Genomic DNA, 18285 nt, shown 5'->3' on the forward strand with positions numbered 1-18285 from the left:
AATCTCTTTAATCAGCAGTAACATCCCATCCATACATTCCTGTGCCGCACTCAGTTGCCAGACCATTGTCATCACTGTGATGTGCATTTCTTACAGCTGTTTTCTCCATAATCCTCAACAACGTCAATAGCAGAACCACACTTCTAAGATGCTGATAGGCCAACTTCGGAAGGCACAGCTGAGGCAGAATTTCCCCCAAAAAGCCAAAACAGTCAAAGTCGCGTTTGTGGTAAGCCATTGCGGATGGAGGGAGGCTCTTCTTTCATACTCTGCTTCTTCTAGAGGGCCAGCATGTGTGCATATGAAGAGACCTGATGTTTGGGACGGTTTGGACCCATTTGTATGTAACATGAAATCACTAGATTGTGTACAGTAACGGTGAACTTCCTGGAGAGAACTGAAGTTTCGGCCTGCTGCTGTCCTTCAACAACCCTGATTAAGATTGGAGTCTAAATTGGCCCAATCATCGCAGATGATAAATATCTGCAGCCAATCCAGTTGGCAGTTAATCAGCACCGTCCAATCAGGTAATGAGGACCTGCATGTTGGAATGGGAAGCAGACAACCCCCATGGCTGTTTAGCAGGGAAGAGAGCGCGCGGTCATGTTCTAAAGATGCATAAAGGCGTGCCACATTTGTGTTGTCTCCCTTGTGTGGATCCCTGTCTGCGGACAATTATCTTTGATCAGAGAAACCGACGGACATCTCCTCAGAGGCAGGGGGTGTCTGAAGTGGGAAATGAGGCACTGCATTTTCGACCAAGTAAATTCTTTGGTCGAAGAGAACCACCCATAAATTGACTCCCCCCCCCCTCCAGGAACTTGGCAAACCCTAAACCTCCAAACCAAGCTACAGTTGGGTCTGGAGTTGTTTATGGAATAGTGCATGGAAAATTTGTCTGAGAAACATATTTTTTCTAGGGAATTTTTATCATCAGATTTAAATTTATTTAAAAAACACACACAAAAACAACACTGTACTGTTGCTGAGCGATCTCCCACAGGTTCTGTAAGGAAAGAAGGCCTTTCCAACATGGTACATTATTCTTAGTTAGATGCCAGAGGACAACTTTCTGATTTGTGGTCCCTCTTTAGGGAGCATTCCTGGGGGAAATTTGAGAGAGACCATTATGCAAATCCACAGGTGCATGCCAAGACCAAATAACTGGACTTCTGCCTCCAAGTACTTCAAGATGCCTTCTCCCGGCTCCTGATAGTGTTCAGACCACAGTACGAGGAGTCGCGCCAGGAATATGTGGGTATTGTGCTGATGGCCACAGGACCTGCGTAGCCACAGACATTAAAGATGTTTTCTTAGTTGAGGGCTTATCAGACATCGACTGAGAAAACAAACAGGAGGGCAAGAGTGTATTTCTGTCACATCCTGTGTTGATGCGGCTGCCTCCGTATGATGGAAGCCATTCTCCCCCCCATTATGCTTTCTGCATTTAGGAATCATCATACAAATTTTAATTTACCCCTCCAAGTTAAATTAACTTTATTTTGTATTTGCGAGCATGAAGGAGAGAATGAGAAATGCTCGTAAATGCAGGGATTCCCTCTGTGTGGAAGACTTAAAGTATAGCGGGTTAGCTGAAGACAGGAAAGCTCCCTCATCACTGCAGCCAACCTGTCTGTGGGGATTATAGAAGATGCAGCATGCATCTGTCACTCATGGTGAGCTCATGTCACATGTAGAGCCAGTGCCCTCTTGTGCCTAAAACATGCATTCGTCTGGCCAAGAAAGTCTTATTCTCAAGCATTACACCTGTTCCAGCTTTCTAAATGAACGTCACTTTAGTTTACAGGGTGTTTTAGGGTCAGATCAAGGTCAACTTTCAAACCAGCACATGTGAGGCACCAAACCATAGACTGGGTTTTTGGGTGGAAATAGGGGTGTGTAATAACACTTCTTCAGATAAGATAAATACGACACACAGACGTTGAAATAAGATGACAAGAATTTATTCCATCATTTTTATTCCCATAAACAAAGTAGCTCCATCCAGAGAATCTCAAACATTCATCAGCAGCAGAGGCTCGCCATTAAAAAAACAAAAACAAACAAAAACAAAACAAAGAAGTAAAAGGAAAGAATTACCCCCCGGACCCCACCCTATCTTCAACTTCATAGGCAAATATTTCACAACATCTAAATCGCTAAAAATCACACTCAGGCCATCTAATCCAAAAAGCATCTAAACAGAAAACAGAGTAGTAAATGATCGTGAAGAGCAAAACATTAAACAACATAAAATTACAGGACAGAACTCAGTTATACTTGTTTACACTGATCAAGTCGTACAAGTAATGCTTACGCTTTGTGCTGGATAAATATGATGTCAGCTTTTGGTACTGGTGCTGAAGGTCAGGTCAACATTGCACAACCCAAACAAACACGAGCGCCTAAACCCTCACAAACCTCTTTAACACTGTAAGATCAGCTAAAGCTCTGACATTCGATTGGCACTGAGGAGCCAATGCAAATAAATCCAACACTTACTGTCAAAATGGGATTTCTTTGCCATTTACTAAGTTCAATCTCTTGAGTCAAATTTGACTGCTTACGGGGCAAAACTAATCAAAACACTACTAAGAAGAATCATTACCTATTAACATTTTCTGTTTGCTATGAGTAAACATCACTTTTCCTAAATGCTCTACAAGCTGTCAGCAGACTTCTCCAAATTGGCCAATGACCATGTAAACTCTGCAACACAAAAGGAAGTGCTAATAAACAAGAAAAAACTTCATAAAACAAACAAACAAATAAACAAGGAAACACTTCTGTTGGCTCAGGATATCGACAAAACTAACAGCAATAAAAATAAATAGTTTTACAACAATATAACAAAGAAACAGGGCTTATTGTTCAAAGATGCTTTGCTTAGCTTACAGGATGATGGAGCATATGGCTAAAGGTTGTACAGTCAGGGCTGGAAGGAGGCAACTATGAACAAACCGTATGCACATGTTTGCCATGCATGTGCATGAAAACATACACACCTGTGTCAGAGGATGCATAGGTGGCAAAGGAGATTCTGAGGTAAACCCATGAAAGGCTGTGAATGAGTCAGTCAAAAGCATTATATAACAAAATGTTTGTTATACAAGGGCTCACCCCTCCAACACCCAAACAGCTTTCACATCCACAGTAACCTCTGCATGTAATAAGAGAAAAATCATAACATGACTATTACCTACTATTGTTGAGTATGTTTCTCTCACCTACGCACCTCTCGGGATACAATCAGAGGCAAAGGGCATGAATAAGGCAGGTTTATAAAACATAAAAAACCAAAGATTAAGGGTCAACAGAAACTTTACTTTTAAGACACAATAAGTTAAAATGTATATAGAAACAATATCACTTGGCTGCTTTTAAAACCCACTTCTGCTCAGACAGAAAAAAAAAAAACTTGTAGAAATTATATTAAATCTCAACCCATCAAACGTGCAACAGTAAAGTAAATCCCTTCTCCTTAAATATTAAATCAAAAAGTAACAAGATGAAAACATTTGTATACGCGCTAGTATGTACAAATTAAAGAGTGATATTATAATATTTACATACACACATCAGTCCCTGATCGATTAAGGCCAAAGTGCTGTACATGCACGTGTCACCAACGTCACATGTAGGCTGCTGTTGCACTTAAGTGTTCCTCAGTTTGCAAAATGCCAAAGAAGCAGTTATACAGTTATACTCAAGGCCTTTGCTCTAGTATTATTCGTCTCTCAAACATATAAAACTAAGCAAACTTTAGCATCAGGAAATAAAAATTTTCCAAACACCCTTTTTCAGCAGTTGGAATTTTGTCATTTTTGTCTGTTTGTTTTTCCTTTTTTCTTTATACAAAAGTGGAATATTTTATATACAGTAGCACTAGAGTTCATACGAGAATCACCACAGACTCCTGGGACTTCCTGAAACGCTCGCTCATCTTGAGAGAGGGTATTTATTAGAGAGGGTGAGAGTGCCAACAAGTCCACCTGTTAAATGTGAACCAATGCAGGAAACCAGGGCAGTGGAGCAGTGCTGGTCTCATGTGTGAAACCACAGTGCCAGTTGATGGAAGAGTCAGAGCATGCCAAACCCCTCACTGCCCTCGCTGATGGCCAGCTTCAGCATCTTGTGCAGCTCCTCGTAGGAGTCGTAGGTAGGGAGGCACAGCTGGTTAAAACTAGACAGACACAGAGAGTCAGCATGTGGTTGAACGATTTGTTGATTTGAAAAGGAGAACAGGCTGATATTACATTATTTGTTATGTATAGAGAAAAAAAAATCAATTTAAAAGACCAAAAACGGAAATGATTTTAAGCATTTCCAGACATGATATAACAAAACACACCATCACAGAGCTCTATTGTTTCCAGCAACTATTAAAAACATATCAGTGAGCCATGGTGTTGCAGTGGGTGATTTTTTTTTACTCTCTCACACAGTTTATTTTGACTCAGTCCCATGTATGCCATCCTGTTGCTGCCATAAAAAACTCATTAGTATGTATAAATAAGCCACTGAAACTATTCCACAGAAATGTGCTATTTTCTCCCGTTTGAATAACATTTTTTTGTACAATTAAAACTATTTACTGGACGTGTGATCTGGTCTTAAAGATTTATATCATCAGTGAGAAGACTGTTGGTTTTAGACATGATGCAGGATTTGGCAGCAGTCAGAAAAACACATAGCAGCAGTGTTGAGGCATGTTTTTTCTCAGTATGTGTGCTTCTACTCACCAGGTGTGTGCAGTGGGCAAAGTGCTATGTGTGGGGGCAGCGATGATCTGGAACGAGGGGCAAAGAGTGTTGAACCCGCCGTGGGGTAGCTGAGAGGAGCCGGTGGTGAACTGCAGAAGACGAGCCAGTTCTTCCTGCGTGAAGCTAGACACCACCGCCCAGAACCACTTCATCACCTGAGGGAAGGAAAAAAGAAAAGCAAACAAGATCACAGACATTTCTACCAGCTGCTAGGGAAGAAGGCAAGATAAGAAAAGCGTCCGTGACGCACCTTCTCTCGGAAGTGCCACGATCCGCCAACAATCACAGCGTGGGCCTTGAAGTCCTGTACGTTTATGTCACCAGTGCCACACATCAGCAGCTAGAAGCACAAAAATCCATAAGTATCCGGTGTTGATTAAAATGTCAGCAGGACTTAATTACAAAACATCGCACATACCTCCAACTCGTTCTCATCAAATATGGCTAGCAGGTTTTCTGGAACCAGTTCATTCAAACCTGCAATTGATCAGGAAAAATGCACCAATTATGTGCGCATTACCAGAGATCTCAAATGAGAGGAACTGGCAAGAAAAATACAAATGCAAAAATGCAGCTGTGTGCTAGCTTCATTTCCTTACCTTTAAGGAAATGTTCCACCTCATCTCTTACCTGACTGGCCAGTCTGTACTGGGCCAGCAGGTTAAGATAATGCATCTTGTTTTCATTGGTCACAGCAATTTGAGCTCCACCAGATATAAGCTCCACCACCTGGAAAAGAGGACGACGGGGTGAAAATGATAGAAAATGACATTTAAGGTATGTTGAAAACTGGCAAGTAACAGCAAGAACCAGAGGAAAGAATTAGTACATATAAGACCAGAAACCCTCTTGAAAATGTCACATTACTTCTCAGCTAATTTATAAATATTTGGGCAATTCATTTTAATGTTAAAGAAACAATTTGATGAAGTAACGTCGTTATTTAATTAAAAATCTGCGAGTCTGAGTTCTGTTTCATCACAGATTTACGCAGTCAGCTATTTGGGTGATATTTTACAAGTGAACAACAAAGTTTATAAAGGATGCCAAACTCTACTCGTCCATCCTTTTATATAAACTCACCACTCTTCCTCTTTTAAGAAAAATTGATGCTCTAGCCAAACAAGCAATATGGTTTCTTTTGTTTGGTTTACTGCTTCGATCTCCTGGGATCTCCTACATCAGTGCTAAAAAAAAGAAGAAATAAAATAAGGGGAGGTTCCTTTCCAAAGTGTTGCCTCACCTTCTCCAGCTGTCCCGACTTGCTATACTTCTCCTCGGCAAACACCAGGTCCATTTCACTCACGTCATTGTTTAGGATGAAGCACACTTTAGTTTTGTAGAACTCCTGGTCATCCGTCTCAAAGTACTGCATGTGGAAAATCAAACGAAAACACAGGAAAAAATTACGTTTTTAAATAAACACGGTACTTCATCTTCTAGCAGGGAAGGATAAAAAGATGACTGGGTGGACTGGAGTTCTCAACTTTGAAAGCTAAGTAATTTGGATAAACAGCCAAACACATTGGGTAGTTTTCTGTTAAATAAATAATGCCAAGAAAGAAATGAGGTTTCTTGGCTTTGTCAGGAATGTTTAAGTGATGAGATAGAACAGCTGATGCTAGAGGATAAACAATAGAGACGTGACCTTCCAACTTCCGAGCAAAGTGTCTCTTTAATTGGAATGCACTGCGTTCCATACCTTGTAGTTCATTCTCAGGCCAATGATTTGGGCCAAGAAGGAACGTGTAAAGCGAGCTCGAACCAGCTGTTTGTAGGCTCCACCCAGAGCAGACTCATACAGACATTTCCCTACAACGCGACCCGCAAACTCGTACATCTTTAGGCGCAAGTGGGGTGGCCTCTCAGGATTTGGGTGTACCTGGAAAATGAAGACGAATACTCTCTCTGAGTTTCAAAACTAAGTGTTGATGGTGTATACAGAATATACAAAGGGTTGAAAACAGAAACTCACAAGGCCCTGGTTGTTGTCACTGAAGCGGGTGAACAATTGATTCGATGTGTCAAAGAGGGTCTTGCAAATCAGTTCAAACCACTCCCTGCGCGGACCGCCCCAGTCCAGAGCTGCAGAGGAAAGATTTTAACGCACCTTAAATCCTTTTCTGATTTTAAGTGAACTGCTTGAGGCAAAATGTCAGTACTCCATTAGGCCTCGTGTTGATTGTGTGTTTACCTTCCTCGTCCTGAAACACGACCTCAAAGTTTTTACTCCAGTCAGACACTGAGAAGTTCCTTGTGGCCTTCAATGACTGAACAAAGAACAAAAATGACAAATGAAACAGTCTATATGATCATAATGGTCACGTCACTGTTATGATTACACCTGTGGTCTTAAAACATAGCTTATAATAAAAAAAAAAATCTGATTAGAGTAAATAGAACATCCTAAATGTAAAGCAAAAAACACTTGGAAACTGAAATCTCAGAGGACTGACGTGTGTGTGTGTGTGTGTGTGTCTGGCTCATACTCAGATGGTGAAATCATGCCTCAGATTAACACGCACCATTTGGTTAATGCAAAATCCTGTAACTCCTGCCAAGTTCAACTCTTATACAGGAATATATCAGACATGCGTACTACACACACACAGACAAAAGGGAGCACTGTTTCACCGTGTTTGGCGTCGTAGAAAAAACATTTTGGAAAAAGGTCAGAGTGACATGTGAGCCGATAATTTAAAAAGGCTTTCCTCTAAACTTTTTTTTTTTTTTTTTTTTTTAAATCAGAAAACATTGGTAATAAATGTTTTTGTTAATAAACCTCAGACTTTAATGCTTAACGTCATTCTGGTGCACTGTTTTGGAGAAATAAATTACATACCACATATTACACACTGGATTAGACAAATTATGTCTATTCTTCTGCTTTTCCACTAGAAAGAATAACATACGCCGTAAGACTTACTGAATCCAGAATGGCGTGTCGGCTGACTTTTAGGCAGGTCTTGGTGCGAGGTCTCTTGGAATGGATGTGCCTGAGTTCACGCTGAAAGAAATTCACCTTGTCTTGGAACGTTTCAGAGCCGCCTAAAAACAACATTATTAAATTACTACTACAGTTTTCCAAAGAGACGGTATTTGCTAAGTGCAGATCGTGCAAAAGTAACTGCGTTCCACTCAAACAAACCAATATTCTTGTGCAGGAAGCGAATGAAGGTGGCAGCCATGATGTTCCTATCTTTGCAGCTTAGCTCCACAGGAGGCTGTATCCCATCATCCACTACTAGAGTTAGGTACTTGTGAACTGGGTCAGGACCATAATAGGTAAACTAAAGAAAATAATTCAATTAAACATTAATCACGTATAAAACAAAGCAATCTAAAAAAATTATTGTCTAACATTAGTTCTGCTTACCTTTGTTCCTGGACATACTCGAAAGGTGAAAAGGCGCCATGGAATAATTTTCAGGTAGAATTCCTTCACGGATAATTGCTGTTTGAAAAAAAACTCAGGTTCAATGCCCTCATATTTTCATACTGACAGTTTTAAAATCTCTGAATTTAAAACAAATAAATAAATTGGAAGAGACAATAAGTATACAAGAACAACTGAAGTGTTTTAATTATTACTTCATCTAATATAATTCAGGTATTAAAGCTTTTGTGTAAATAGGTCTGTATGTGTATGTATGGATGTGGGCACTGATCTAGAGTAAAGGTGATTCTGGTTCCAATACCTAACCATTATATTGCCACCGGTCACTTACCTTTGGCGATATGTAACAGTAGACCTTTTTTGGTTTCTTGACCTTCTCAGGTTGTCCCTCCACAGGAGAGTCATGTTCATCCTCCTCTTCTCCCATGGAGGGCCTCCTCTGGGGAGCCAACAAAGAGGAGGCTGGCAACTGCCATGATGAACTGCTGTAGTTCCCACTACTGTAAAGGTATGCCTCAAAGTAGATGCTTATGCCAGGAGTGGATACATTCTTCTCCACGCAGGCCTTTTCATTCTCTGCAACGTGCAATGCAAAGAGGAGCATTAGGCTATGAAAACAGTAGCTAATACATTTCTCTTCAGCATGTACAAGCTGCTCACCACTGAGAACAATTATGTCAAATTCCCCATTGCTGAGCGGCTGATCCTTGTAGGAGATGCGAGCCCTGAAACAGCCAGTCTTCTTCAGGGTCAGTCTCAACAGAACCTGGCACTGTTGCTTGTTGACTGAAACAGATTTGCTGTAGAGGCCCTCCAGACTGTCATCATCTGCTGTGCCTAGCTGAAAGAGCAGAAAGACTAAAAATGAATCCAAGCTTAGTTCTAAAGCTAATGGTTGTGCAATTGTGCAACTTAAGAATAAAAACGAATCCTAGGTTTTATACTCATCATCATCAAGAAAATAATCTCAGTTTAATCGGTAAAAGAAAAGGGGGTTTCACTTGCTTACAGAGTGCACATGGACACTGTAGTTTGCTTCATCTGTCAGAGATGTGGAGTTACTAGTAGGGTTTCCATACTCGTCTCTGGGCTCAATTTGTAAAGTGTGCCGCTGTCCATTTGTTAGCACCAGGGTGGAGAAATGGTAGGCTATCTTGGTTTTGGATGGAACAACTGTACCTGAAGTGAAAAAGAGAACAGAAATATAGTCATCCAAAATAAAGATTTTGTTTTGACATGTAAACTGCATGAAAACATTTTACGTGTCTACCTGGCTGGAATATCTTGTAATAAGGGCTATAAGCCACATTCAGTCCACCCAGCTTGACTGCAACCTCATAACGTCCAGCCTTGCGTACTGTAAAAGCCACTTTGACTACATTGGACTCTGGGTCTTGCAGGACTTCCTGTGTGACAGGGATGTCCAGGGCCAGTTCAATGTGGGTAATGTTGACTCTCAGCCCCACAGGCCGATGTGCTGGGAAAGGCTGACCATTCTTATAGAACAGCTAAAAAGACAAAAATACATATAGAACGTGTCATTTAATACTGAAATGAGATTTTATTACCATCTCTTTTTCCTTTCTCAACATCTAGAATCTAGTGTCACCTGGACTCCGAAACTCATAGTCTGTCCCACTTCCTGTGGTTCCTTCCAGTCCCACGACACTTTGCAGGAACGTGGGTCCAGGTAGTTTCCCCGGACATAGTCGTAGATGCTACGATCACCGCGTCGCCCTGGATCCTCATTCTGCAGGAAGCTGACCACCCTTGCCGCAAGCTCACAGAGGAACTTGATGGTAAAGACAAACGCTATGATGGAAACAGTAATTCCACCTGCCACAAGAAGGAAAGAAGCACAAGAGTTGGAACTCATGTTTGCAATCAAAATGTTCTTTTGCCCTTTAAAAAAAACATTTCAGTATTAAAATAACTAAAGTTTAACCAACGTTTCATCATCAACTATTTAAAAAATTAAAAAAACAGCAGCACCAACTAAAGCCAGAGTGTGAGCAGGAATAAAAATCAGTAAGTGAACACCAACCGTACCAGCCCAGCCTCTTATACTAATAGGTAATGTTGTACTCACCAATCACGTAAAACATGAGGTCCCTTATCAAGAAGCACAGTGCCACACTACAGCCAAATATGAGAGCTCCCGCTGAGAAGACAGTAACACAATGCACTATTGATTACTTCAATTGTAGAAACTGCTCACTTCCTCTTCCTTGTCTGCAGAGTCAGTGTCAATGCTTGCACTTTCCTTTGTCTCTAGCACATAGTTTTCTTATTATGTAAATTCAGGCAGGTCTTCCATACCACTAAATTTATTTTTAAATCAAATGCAAAGAAAGGGTGTGACAAAAATGTCCAGCTTTGTCCTTTAGTATGAGAAACCACACCGTGTTAAACAACAGGAAAGCTGGTAAGGTAGAGACAACATTCATGTGTTTTATTTGACAGAGATTTTTCCACAGTAGGTGCAAAGAGACTGTTTTCACACCAGGGAACAGACAGAAAAACAAAGAGTTGTTTTGTTGTCAAACAGATGAAGTAACACATAACTTCCCCATTAGAGAATTTGAGCTACATTCAAATGATTTATGCTTCTTTGAGTAACATTTGTGAAAACCCTTGAAAACACTTAGCAAACAGTACTTCGGTTTATATCTTGTATCTGAATGCCTGTTGATACTCTACAGCTGGGGAACGCAACCACAACTAACATTCTTTAAAGGCAACAATAAAAATGTGATCAGGGTCTCACCAAATGACCACTTCTCATTCAGACGTCTCTCAGCGAGGCTGTGCACCAGCCGGATCTCGTAGTCCTGGTCACGACTGCCCCTGGAGGTCTGGAGGATCTTGATGCCTGTAGACAACTTTATGTAGTCTTCGTAGTAGTAGCCCCAGGCAGCTAAAGAAAGCTGCAGCTGACTGTCAAACTGAGAGAGATCATCCAAATTCATACAACCCAAGGTCTTCAGTCTGCAGTGTAAAACAAAAAGTGAAAGTATGTCAAGCAGGTAATAGAAATGAATCCTAGCATTAAGCAACCGCCTTTCTTTTAGGCTTCAGGACTGAAACCTAACATTAACTCAAGGTCTGTTAAACAAGAATGCAGTTCCAACCACACACAACAACCTGTCCGACATGCTTAACAAAATCTGGTTTAAGTACAATTCAGGCCAGGAGCCTCAACCTTATCTCCTAAACTACTCTAGTATTGCAAAAGTTACATCGCATGACATGTTCCAACAAGCCTTTTCCAAATAAATAAAATAAAATGAAGGAAAAAAACAAAACAAATTCCTGTGGTGTACATGAAGGAGGAAAATACTGGATGAGCCCAGGCGGACACAGCAAAAGATTATTAGAATTATAATAACTCTACTGTCCAGATTAGTGGAAAATCATCTTTGGTTCACCAAGTCACAAATCAATAATAAATAAATAAATAAATAAATAAATATACTGATAATTATCAGCGCACATTAATAGATATACAAACAGAAAACTTCAGAAAAACATCACAGCATCACTAATTGCATTTGGCACAAATAATCCCTCATACACCTTTTTACTAGCTAGAGGCATCCTATAAAATCTTCCTGACGACATTAGCTCAAAATCAGATCAGCAACAATGGACTGGATAAATACAGTGTATTAATAAATACAAAGAAGACCTTTAATCCTCTAAAATAAATGTTCATACTGTCTCTGTGTCAGCTGACACTGAGATCATGCAGCAATTATGCTTTCACAGCATAATCTTTATGGGCAAAAACCGAGATTACTGAATAACTGAAATCAAATAAACTGTAAGACTGCCTTTCCTATCCTTTGTTAATCAGCATGCGCGATGCTGTCTCAGTTTAATAAGTACATACTGACAATAATGGTACAACTAATACTAAAAGCAACTTTAAATCCCCACTTATACTATATTTTGGTCAAAAAAAATGTAATAATTAACTTTGGCTTTTCCAGTTCTTCACTGAATCAAAAGCACAGAAGAAAAATGATGTGAGCAATGAAGGCTTACATAAAAGCCAACAGCAGTGGAGGCAGCTATAGTGTTGCAGCCATGACCTTCAGAAATGTGACACTGTATCCCACTAAAAATGTCAGGAATCGTCCTAACAAACATGATTTTCCATGTTTCTGAAACAAAGCTGACCTTTAGAAACATAACAGTTTACTCAAAAAAGAAACCCGGCATACTTGTCATTGTTTTGATAGCGCAATAACTAATACTAATCATAGCTGGTTCTGTTTGAATCAGAATAAAGCACCCAACACATATACAGAAACATCTGCATTACTGCAGGGTCTCACAAATGCAGTCTCTAAAGAATGCTTTTTACTGCAGTGACCCTCCGAAACACTGCAGCCTACACAGCTCAGTGTCAGCAGACTCAGCTAACCGTGAATGGAGAGGGTGCCCTCAAGTGGACATAAATAAACCTAGTGTGTGTTAACCAACATGAAACAACTTAACCAAGCGTTAAAAAAATAAACAAAATCTTAGAAATCGCCGGGAATAATCTATATTTATGACAAGGCAAAAAGTAATTGATTACATCAAAGGGTTGCTGCTCATACCAGATTAGTAGAAATGTTCAAGTTAAGACTTTTCATTGCTTACGTATGATAATAGTGCTCCAGGTTCTGGGAGCAAAGCCACTCCTGGAAGGCAAAGTCTCGGAGCAGCTGGATGTGAGCCTCTGCAATCTCCCTCCAGCGCTGCTGTTCCTTCACCACCTCTTCCAAACGACTAAGAACACTCAGACTCAGTTCCTCAAGTGTGTGTACATCTGGATGGCACATGAACAGCATATAAAATCTCCAGTACTCATACTTGCCAGTAAATCCATAATGACCCGAAAGGTCTAGATCCTCATTAAAACCTACTATAATGAAAGCTTACGCCTGTGCTGTTTGTATGTGCATGCCACTGGCATCAATTTAGTCTGAATGTTTACTGATCAAAACAAAAATATAACCAGAGTCAAACCTAGAGGTAATGCAATCTCTCTGAAATAAACCCATAGTAAATCCAGTTGAAAGTGATACTTTTGCCTCTGTTATTTCTGCAAAAACTCAGAAAGTCTTCTCACACATATCACTAACATCAGCTTGCTCTTAAAAAAAAGAAATCAGCTAAATGTCTGTATTGTTTTGGGCAAGTAGGATTGAAGCCAACGGTGATCCACTGACCTTCAAATAAGTTTCTGTATTGAGAGAGGTTATGTCCTTTGAGCCATTCCTCGATCTGACTCTCTTTTCCTTTCTTCCAGCGCACTTCCCAGAAAAAGATCCACGACAGTGAGCAGAAGAGGAAGGTCAGGAAGAAACGGCGGTCCATCAGACCATCTTTCAGCCTTCACTCAGACTTCTCCGTGCTCAAACACCAAACACCACCGAGTTATTCAAATCTCCTACAGAGGAAAAACGAGTTTAGCCAGATGGGATTTTTAAGAAAAAGTTGCTCAAATAAGAGGTAGATGGAAACACCAAGGAGCACGGCTGTAGACTGTTCTGTCAACAAAGCATGAATATTTAAATGTCCAGAATAATACGAAATCCGTGGCATTGAAATATGTATGAAACGAGGCTCTGACAAACCTCCTTTTAGTAAGGACAAACAGGGTCAAAGATACGCAAGTCAAATCCAATGAGAGACCAACAATGCAGCTACTGATTATGACAGATATTGATAACCATTCTGGTCTCGCTAGCTCAGCTGTCAGCACGTTTTCACACTATCTGCTAGCTAAAGAAATAACATATTCAAACAGAAAGCTTAACTAAAATTTATTGGGAAGGTCAAAAGCCTCGGAAAATAAAAAGGTTAACTGCAACATCATCAATTCTCTCTGGTCTGTTGACACAGTGGGAAGGCTACCCTTAACAACTGCTACAGTAGCACTCCGACCAGACAACACAACGCTAACAGCTAGCAGAGTTAGCCCAGAATGTCAGCGTCCTTTCAGAAATCTCGTCGCCTGCCCCAAAATGGTTATTAAGGTGCATATCGTCACAGGTGCCTTTTGCAAAACCACGACTACACAAAGCAAAACTGAACAAATGCAATATTGTGATATATACCAAACTATTATTAAACATTGCAGCTACCTTCGTCTGCGAGGCGCTAGCGTAGCCACCGGAAAATGCGCAGAACGGGCGTCGATTTTTGATTACGTCTGCGCATTGCTAACACGAGGGTAGCAAGTCGTACTTGTAGCCGGTCTGTGGGTTCAGTCACTGGAATTTGAAATGGTACGTAGTTTCTCACTGTATCAGAGTAACATCACTGACTTAACAATTGTTGTTAGATAACTTCTTCTTTTTTTTTGACTTGAAGGTTAGAGAGTTTTGGCAGCTTTACCGTTAAGCTAACATGCTAATGCTAATGCAATGTTTCCACATCAGATCTTTAGTCGCGACGTTTTAAAGGTTAAACAGTGAACGGTATCCTTTTTTTTAAACGTTAACGTTTCAAAAGGTTTTGAGTCGGTTTTGTCACTCTATTTAGAAAAATTAGATATTAACACAGTTGCAGTTTCCGCTCTTATGTGTTGGTTGTGATCAATTTTGGGCTTCATCAATGCAGGGGAAGCAGAAAACGAAGAGATATGCAGCGATGAAAAGAATGATCAGTCTCAAGGACCAAAGAATGTAAGTTTCGGCAGTGCTTTCTGCGTCTCTGCTTTATTTAGAGCCATGTGATTCATTGCTTCACCCACTTCCCACGTAAAAAGCTGCCACAACTCATCGTTTGTTTTGTAGAAAAGAGACAGACAGAGCCAAAGCAAAAGAGAAAAAGAAGAAAGACCCTTCGCAGCTGAAGGAGAGAGAAGTGTAAGTTAGCCACACAACAGAAATACACATTGGATCGTTAAAAAGTGTTTGATCATTAATTTGGTTTAATTTCTTTGATTTATTTGATTTTTGTGCAGGACTAAGTACCCATCGTGCCTCTTTTTTCAATACAACACTCAGCTTGGCCCACCATACCACATTCTGGTTGACACAAACTTTATAAACTTCTCCATCAAGGCCAAACTGGACATTGTTCAGTCTATGATGGACTGCCTTTATGCCAAATGTAAGTATTAGTGCTCAGTGGGAATTTTTTATGAAAATAATAAAGTTGCTGTATGTCACTTGTTTTATATCAGCATCCAATAAAACAGAAAGTTTATATTAATTTTTAAAATAAATTCCATCCCATCCAGGTATACCATATATTACAGACTGTGTAATGGCTGAGATTGAAAAGCTTGGAATGAAATACAGAGTCGCGCTCAGGTAAAGGCTGCTTGATGTAAATAAGTGTTTCAAACTTGAATGCATTTAAAGTTATGTTTGTTATTGAAACTGTCTTCACCTCGTTTATTTTTTGTAGGATAGCAAAAGATCCAAGATTTGAGCGTCTGCCTTGCACACACAAGGGAACTTATGCCGATGACTGTTTAGTCCAACGAGTAACACAGGTAATATATGCAATTAAATGTCAGTGTTAATTTATTTGCACCAACTGTTTGCTTGTCAGCAGACACAAGAGCTGAACAGTAAGATAACACAATTAGGTAGCCTTAAAAATTGACCACAGAAAATAAAGGAACTACATAACCAACTCCAAAACTCTTTAGAGTGGACTCTTTGCAGCTATTCCCTAAACAAAGGAATTAGGTAAAGGATGTAGAGAAAAGGTCTGCTGTCTGCTGCAGTCTGCTGTTTACCTCAGCTGGTGTCCATGTGCATTTACTATGGAGAACGCTATAAAATATTGTGAAAGGAATCTGATATGAGTATATGAGCTCGCTTCAGTCTGATGACAGCGACACTGATGGTTTTAAGTGCTGCCGTTTTTGCCGCTGTTAGTGGTGTTAGTAAGACTTTCTTTGAAGTGGAACAAACATTGTTGGACTCAGAAACTTACTGAATAAACTTTCATAAAATGTGACAATGTAATGAAACTGTTCAACAGATGGAAAATTGATTTTTAGGATACTTTAGCCTAACAGTAGCTGGAATAATGTTAGCTTATAATCAGCTGCTGTTGTTGTTTAGCCAGCTCATTGTCAGCTGTCTGGAAATGGCAATGTCAGATATCTAATCTCTGTCTTTCTGATCTGCTGATAGTAAGAAACTGTGACAATATTAGGAATAAATGAGTATGATTATGCTTGAGTTGATGTGGAAGAGGATGAGGTTTTATTCAGTTGCCAGATGTCCAGGTTGTGTCGTCTCTTTCTTTCATGTTTTCATTTCGTTGGGGAAGACGACCCCTTCTCAGATGATAAAACATAAGTATGATGCTGCACCTCTTAAGTCTGACTTTGCAGACACCGATTGCAGATTTGATGAGGCGAGTGGTTACCCTGTACTCAGGCTGAAATTAAACAGAGTAGTTCCAATAGTGAGAACCCAGCTGAAGCGATTAGTGTATTGTTGTGTGCTACATGTGAGAAAGGACACTTTCAGACAAAGTTAAAACCAGATTTTTCTCAAGATCGTCCAGGTCTCATGTGCAAAAATCACCTCAGAGTCTCAGTTTCCAGAACAGCTGATTGTAGTTAGATCAGTTAATTCTGTGTTATCACTCTGAGTTCAGGTTGTGATATGTTTCGAGTATATTATTTTAGTGATATGTGGTATTTAAACAAACAACAACAAAAAACATGCTGATCAAATTAATTAGAAAACAGGAAGGAAAAAAAGTCCATTTTATTTTGTGTGTTCCACTCTTTTATTATTTACTCTTGATTTGAATTTTCCTTTATGGATACCTTGATATCAAAGCATATATATTCAGAATCTTTGTCATTATACAAAAGTAAAAGTGCAACTAAATTATATGCAAAGAAGGCAATCTTATTAAACATTTTCTGAGGTACAAAACATAAAAACTAAAATATTTGGTAAATAAACAGGATAAAATATATATGTATGTGTGTGTTTGTAGAAGGAATCAAATAAGTAGTTCAGGTTTATTAAAGAAAACCAGTCAGTAAGAAGAGGAGTGTGACAGAGTTAAAAGTTTACACTAATCCTGCTTTCTGGAACAGTTTTCTGATAAAAGGCAAATTGCCAAATAGTAACTGTAATGTGTGTAAATGTCCATCTTCTAACGCTGGCTATGTTGCTAAGGGGAGATGTAAATTACGTAAAAATATTTCTGCAGCACAAGTGTTACATCCTGGCCACTGTTGACCGAGATCTGAAGAGAAGGGTCAGGAAGATCCCTGGAGTGCCCATCATGTACATCTCAAACCACAGGTAGCAGGGTTCTGCATTTTAATTAAAATATATGGCAGCTTTGATTGTAGCTGTTTTATTTTCCAAGTGTTTTTGAAAAATAAAATTAAAATAATGTTATTGCTAACTTTGAAATCAATTTGTTCTGATTCTAAAAAACAGGTATAACATTGAGCGGATGCCTGATGACTACGGTGCTCCAAGATTTTAATGTATCTACAGCTGACCAAGAACTGTAAATAGACTGAAGTTTCCTGTTGATTATTCCTTTCATTTGTATTAAAAATATTGAGGATTGAGGCTTATTTTGTTTTCTCTGGATACTCCTGCTTCCTCGTACAGTCCAGAGACACATACATGTTAAGGTTAATATAACAAACACATTAACTGGGGATTCTGGTTTGACAGTACGGGTGAGTTTGAGTGTGAATGATTGTGATGATGACCCCTGTGATAAGCTGGTGACCTGTCTGGCATGTACCCTTCCTCTCGCCCAGTGTCAGCTGGATTAGATAAGCCTTGAATGGATGGAAGTTTAATTTTGTGAGGATGGGGTGTATTTGGTCACATTTCAAACTGCAAAATAATTTAATTGAATTATTTGTTCTTGAAACATATTGTTACAATTTTTTTGATTGAATAAAGGTGTTATTGAAATATCTTCTGTCTTCCATTTTTGCATGTTAAATGTGTAAAGTGATGTTTACTCAGAGCTAATTTAACATTTAACAGTAATGTGACATTTTATAATCAAGAAGTACATTTCCTTCTTTTCTACTTGTAGTATACTGTTAAATTGGAAAATTGAAATATAAGCTAAAGCAGACCTCAGGTTGACAGCTTACGAGGAGCACCT

At 39.5% G+C, this 18285-nt stretch overlaps 2 protein-coding genes across 2 annotated transcripts; one reads left to right on the forward strand and one right to left on the reverse strand.

Annotated features, from left to right (window-relative positions):
• Nucleotides 1-1964: 1964 nt before the first annotated feature.
• On the reverse strand, nucleotides 1965-14348 carry arel1 (apoptosis resistant E3 ubiquitin protein ligase 1). Its single transcript, XM_063497949.1, has 22 exons — nucleotides 14301-14348; nucleotides 13383-13603; nucleotides 12811-12979; nucleotides 10928-11148; nucleotides 10250-10321; nucleotides 9770-9996; nucleotides 9431-9668; nucleotides 9170-9339; nucleotides 8821-9001; nucleotides 8492-8736; nucleotides 8140-8217; nucleotides 7912-8053; nucleotides 7690-7811; nucleotides 6958-7033; nucleotides 6739-6848; nucleotides 6466-6645; nucleotides 6007-6132; nucleotides 5363-5492; nucleotides 5182-5240; nucleotides 5014-5103; nucleotides 4743-4918; nucleotides 1965-4183 (listed from the first exon to the last, which is right to left on the reverse strand). Exons 2-22 carry the CDS (start codon nucleotides 13528-13530, stop codon nucleotides 4081-4083), a joined length of 3063 nt encoding a protein of 1020 aa, XP_063354019.1. The 5' UTR covers nucleotides 13531-13603; nucleotides 14301-14348; the 3' UTR covers nucleotides 1965-4080.
• Nucleotides 14349-14363: 15 nt separating this feature from the next.
• On the forward strand, nucleotides 14364-18079 carry fcf1 (FCF1 rRNA-processing protein). The gene is made up of 8 exons (XM_063497950.1): nucleotides 14364-14444; nucleotides 14779-14843; nucleotides 14955-15026; nucleotides 15125-15273; nucleotides 15404-15476; nucleotides 15574-15661; nucleotides 17356-17450; nucleotides 17592-18079. Exons 1-8 carry the CDS (start codon nucleotides 14442-14444, stop codon nucleotides 17638-17640), a joined length of 594 nt encoding a protein of 197 aa, XP_063354020.1. The 5' UTR covers nucleotides 14364-14441; the 3' UTR covers nucleotides 17641-18079.
• The last annotated feature ends 206 nt before the right edge of the window (nucleotides 18080-18285 follow it).

Source organism: Pelmatolapia mariae, linkage group LG16_19, assembly GCF_036321145.2.
Source record: "Pelmatolapia mariae isolate MD_Pm_ZW linkage group LG16_19, Pm_UMD_F_2, whole genome shotgun sequence".
In the NCBI taxonomy this organism is placed as follows: Eukaryota; Metazoa; Chordata; class Actinopteri; order Cichliformes; family Cichlidae; genus Pelmatolapia; species Pelmatolapia mariae.

Excerpts from the sequence above, each read along its gene's own strand:
- fcf1 (XM_063497950.1), top strand. Across the intron at positions 14,844-14,954 it reads AGTCTCAAGGACCAAAGAAT|AAAAGAGACAGACAGAGCCA; the intron begins GTAAGTTTCGGC and ends TTTGTTTTGTAG. Across the intron at positions 15,662-17,355 it reads TAGTCCAACGAGTAACACAG|CACAAGTGTTACATCCTGGC; the intron begins GTAATATATGCA and ends ATATTTCTGCAG.
- arel1 (XM_063497949.1), bottom strand. The coding sequence starts at position 13,530 with ATGGACCGCCGTTTCTTCCTGACCTTCCTCTTCTGCTCACTGTCGTGG. Across the intron at positions 6,849-6,957 it reads CGTGTTTCAGGACGAGGAAG|CTCTGGACTGGGGCGGTCCG; the intron begins GTAAACACACAA and ends TTTCCTCTGCAG. Across the intron at positions 4,919-5,013 it reads CGTGGCACTTCCGAGAGAAG|GTGATGAAGTGGTTCTGGGC; the intron begins GTGCGTCACGGA and ends TCCTTCCCTCAG.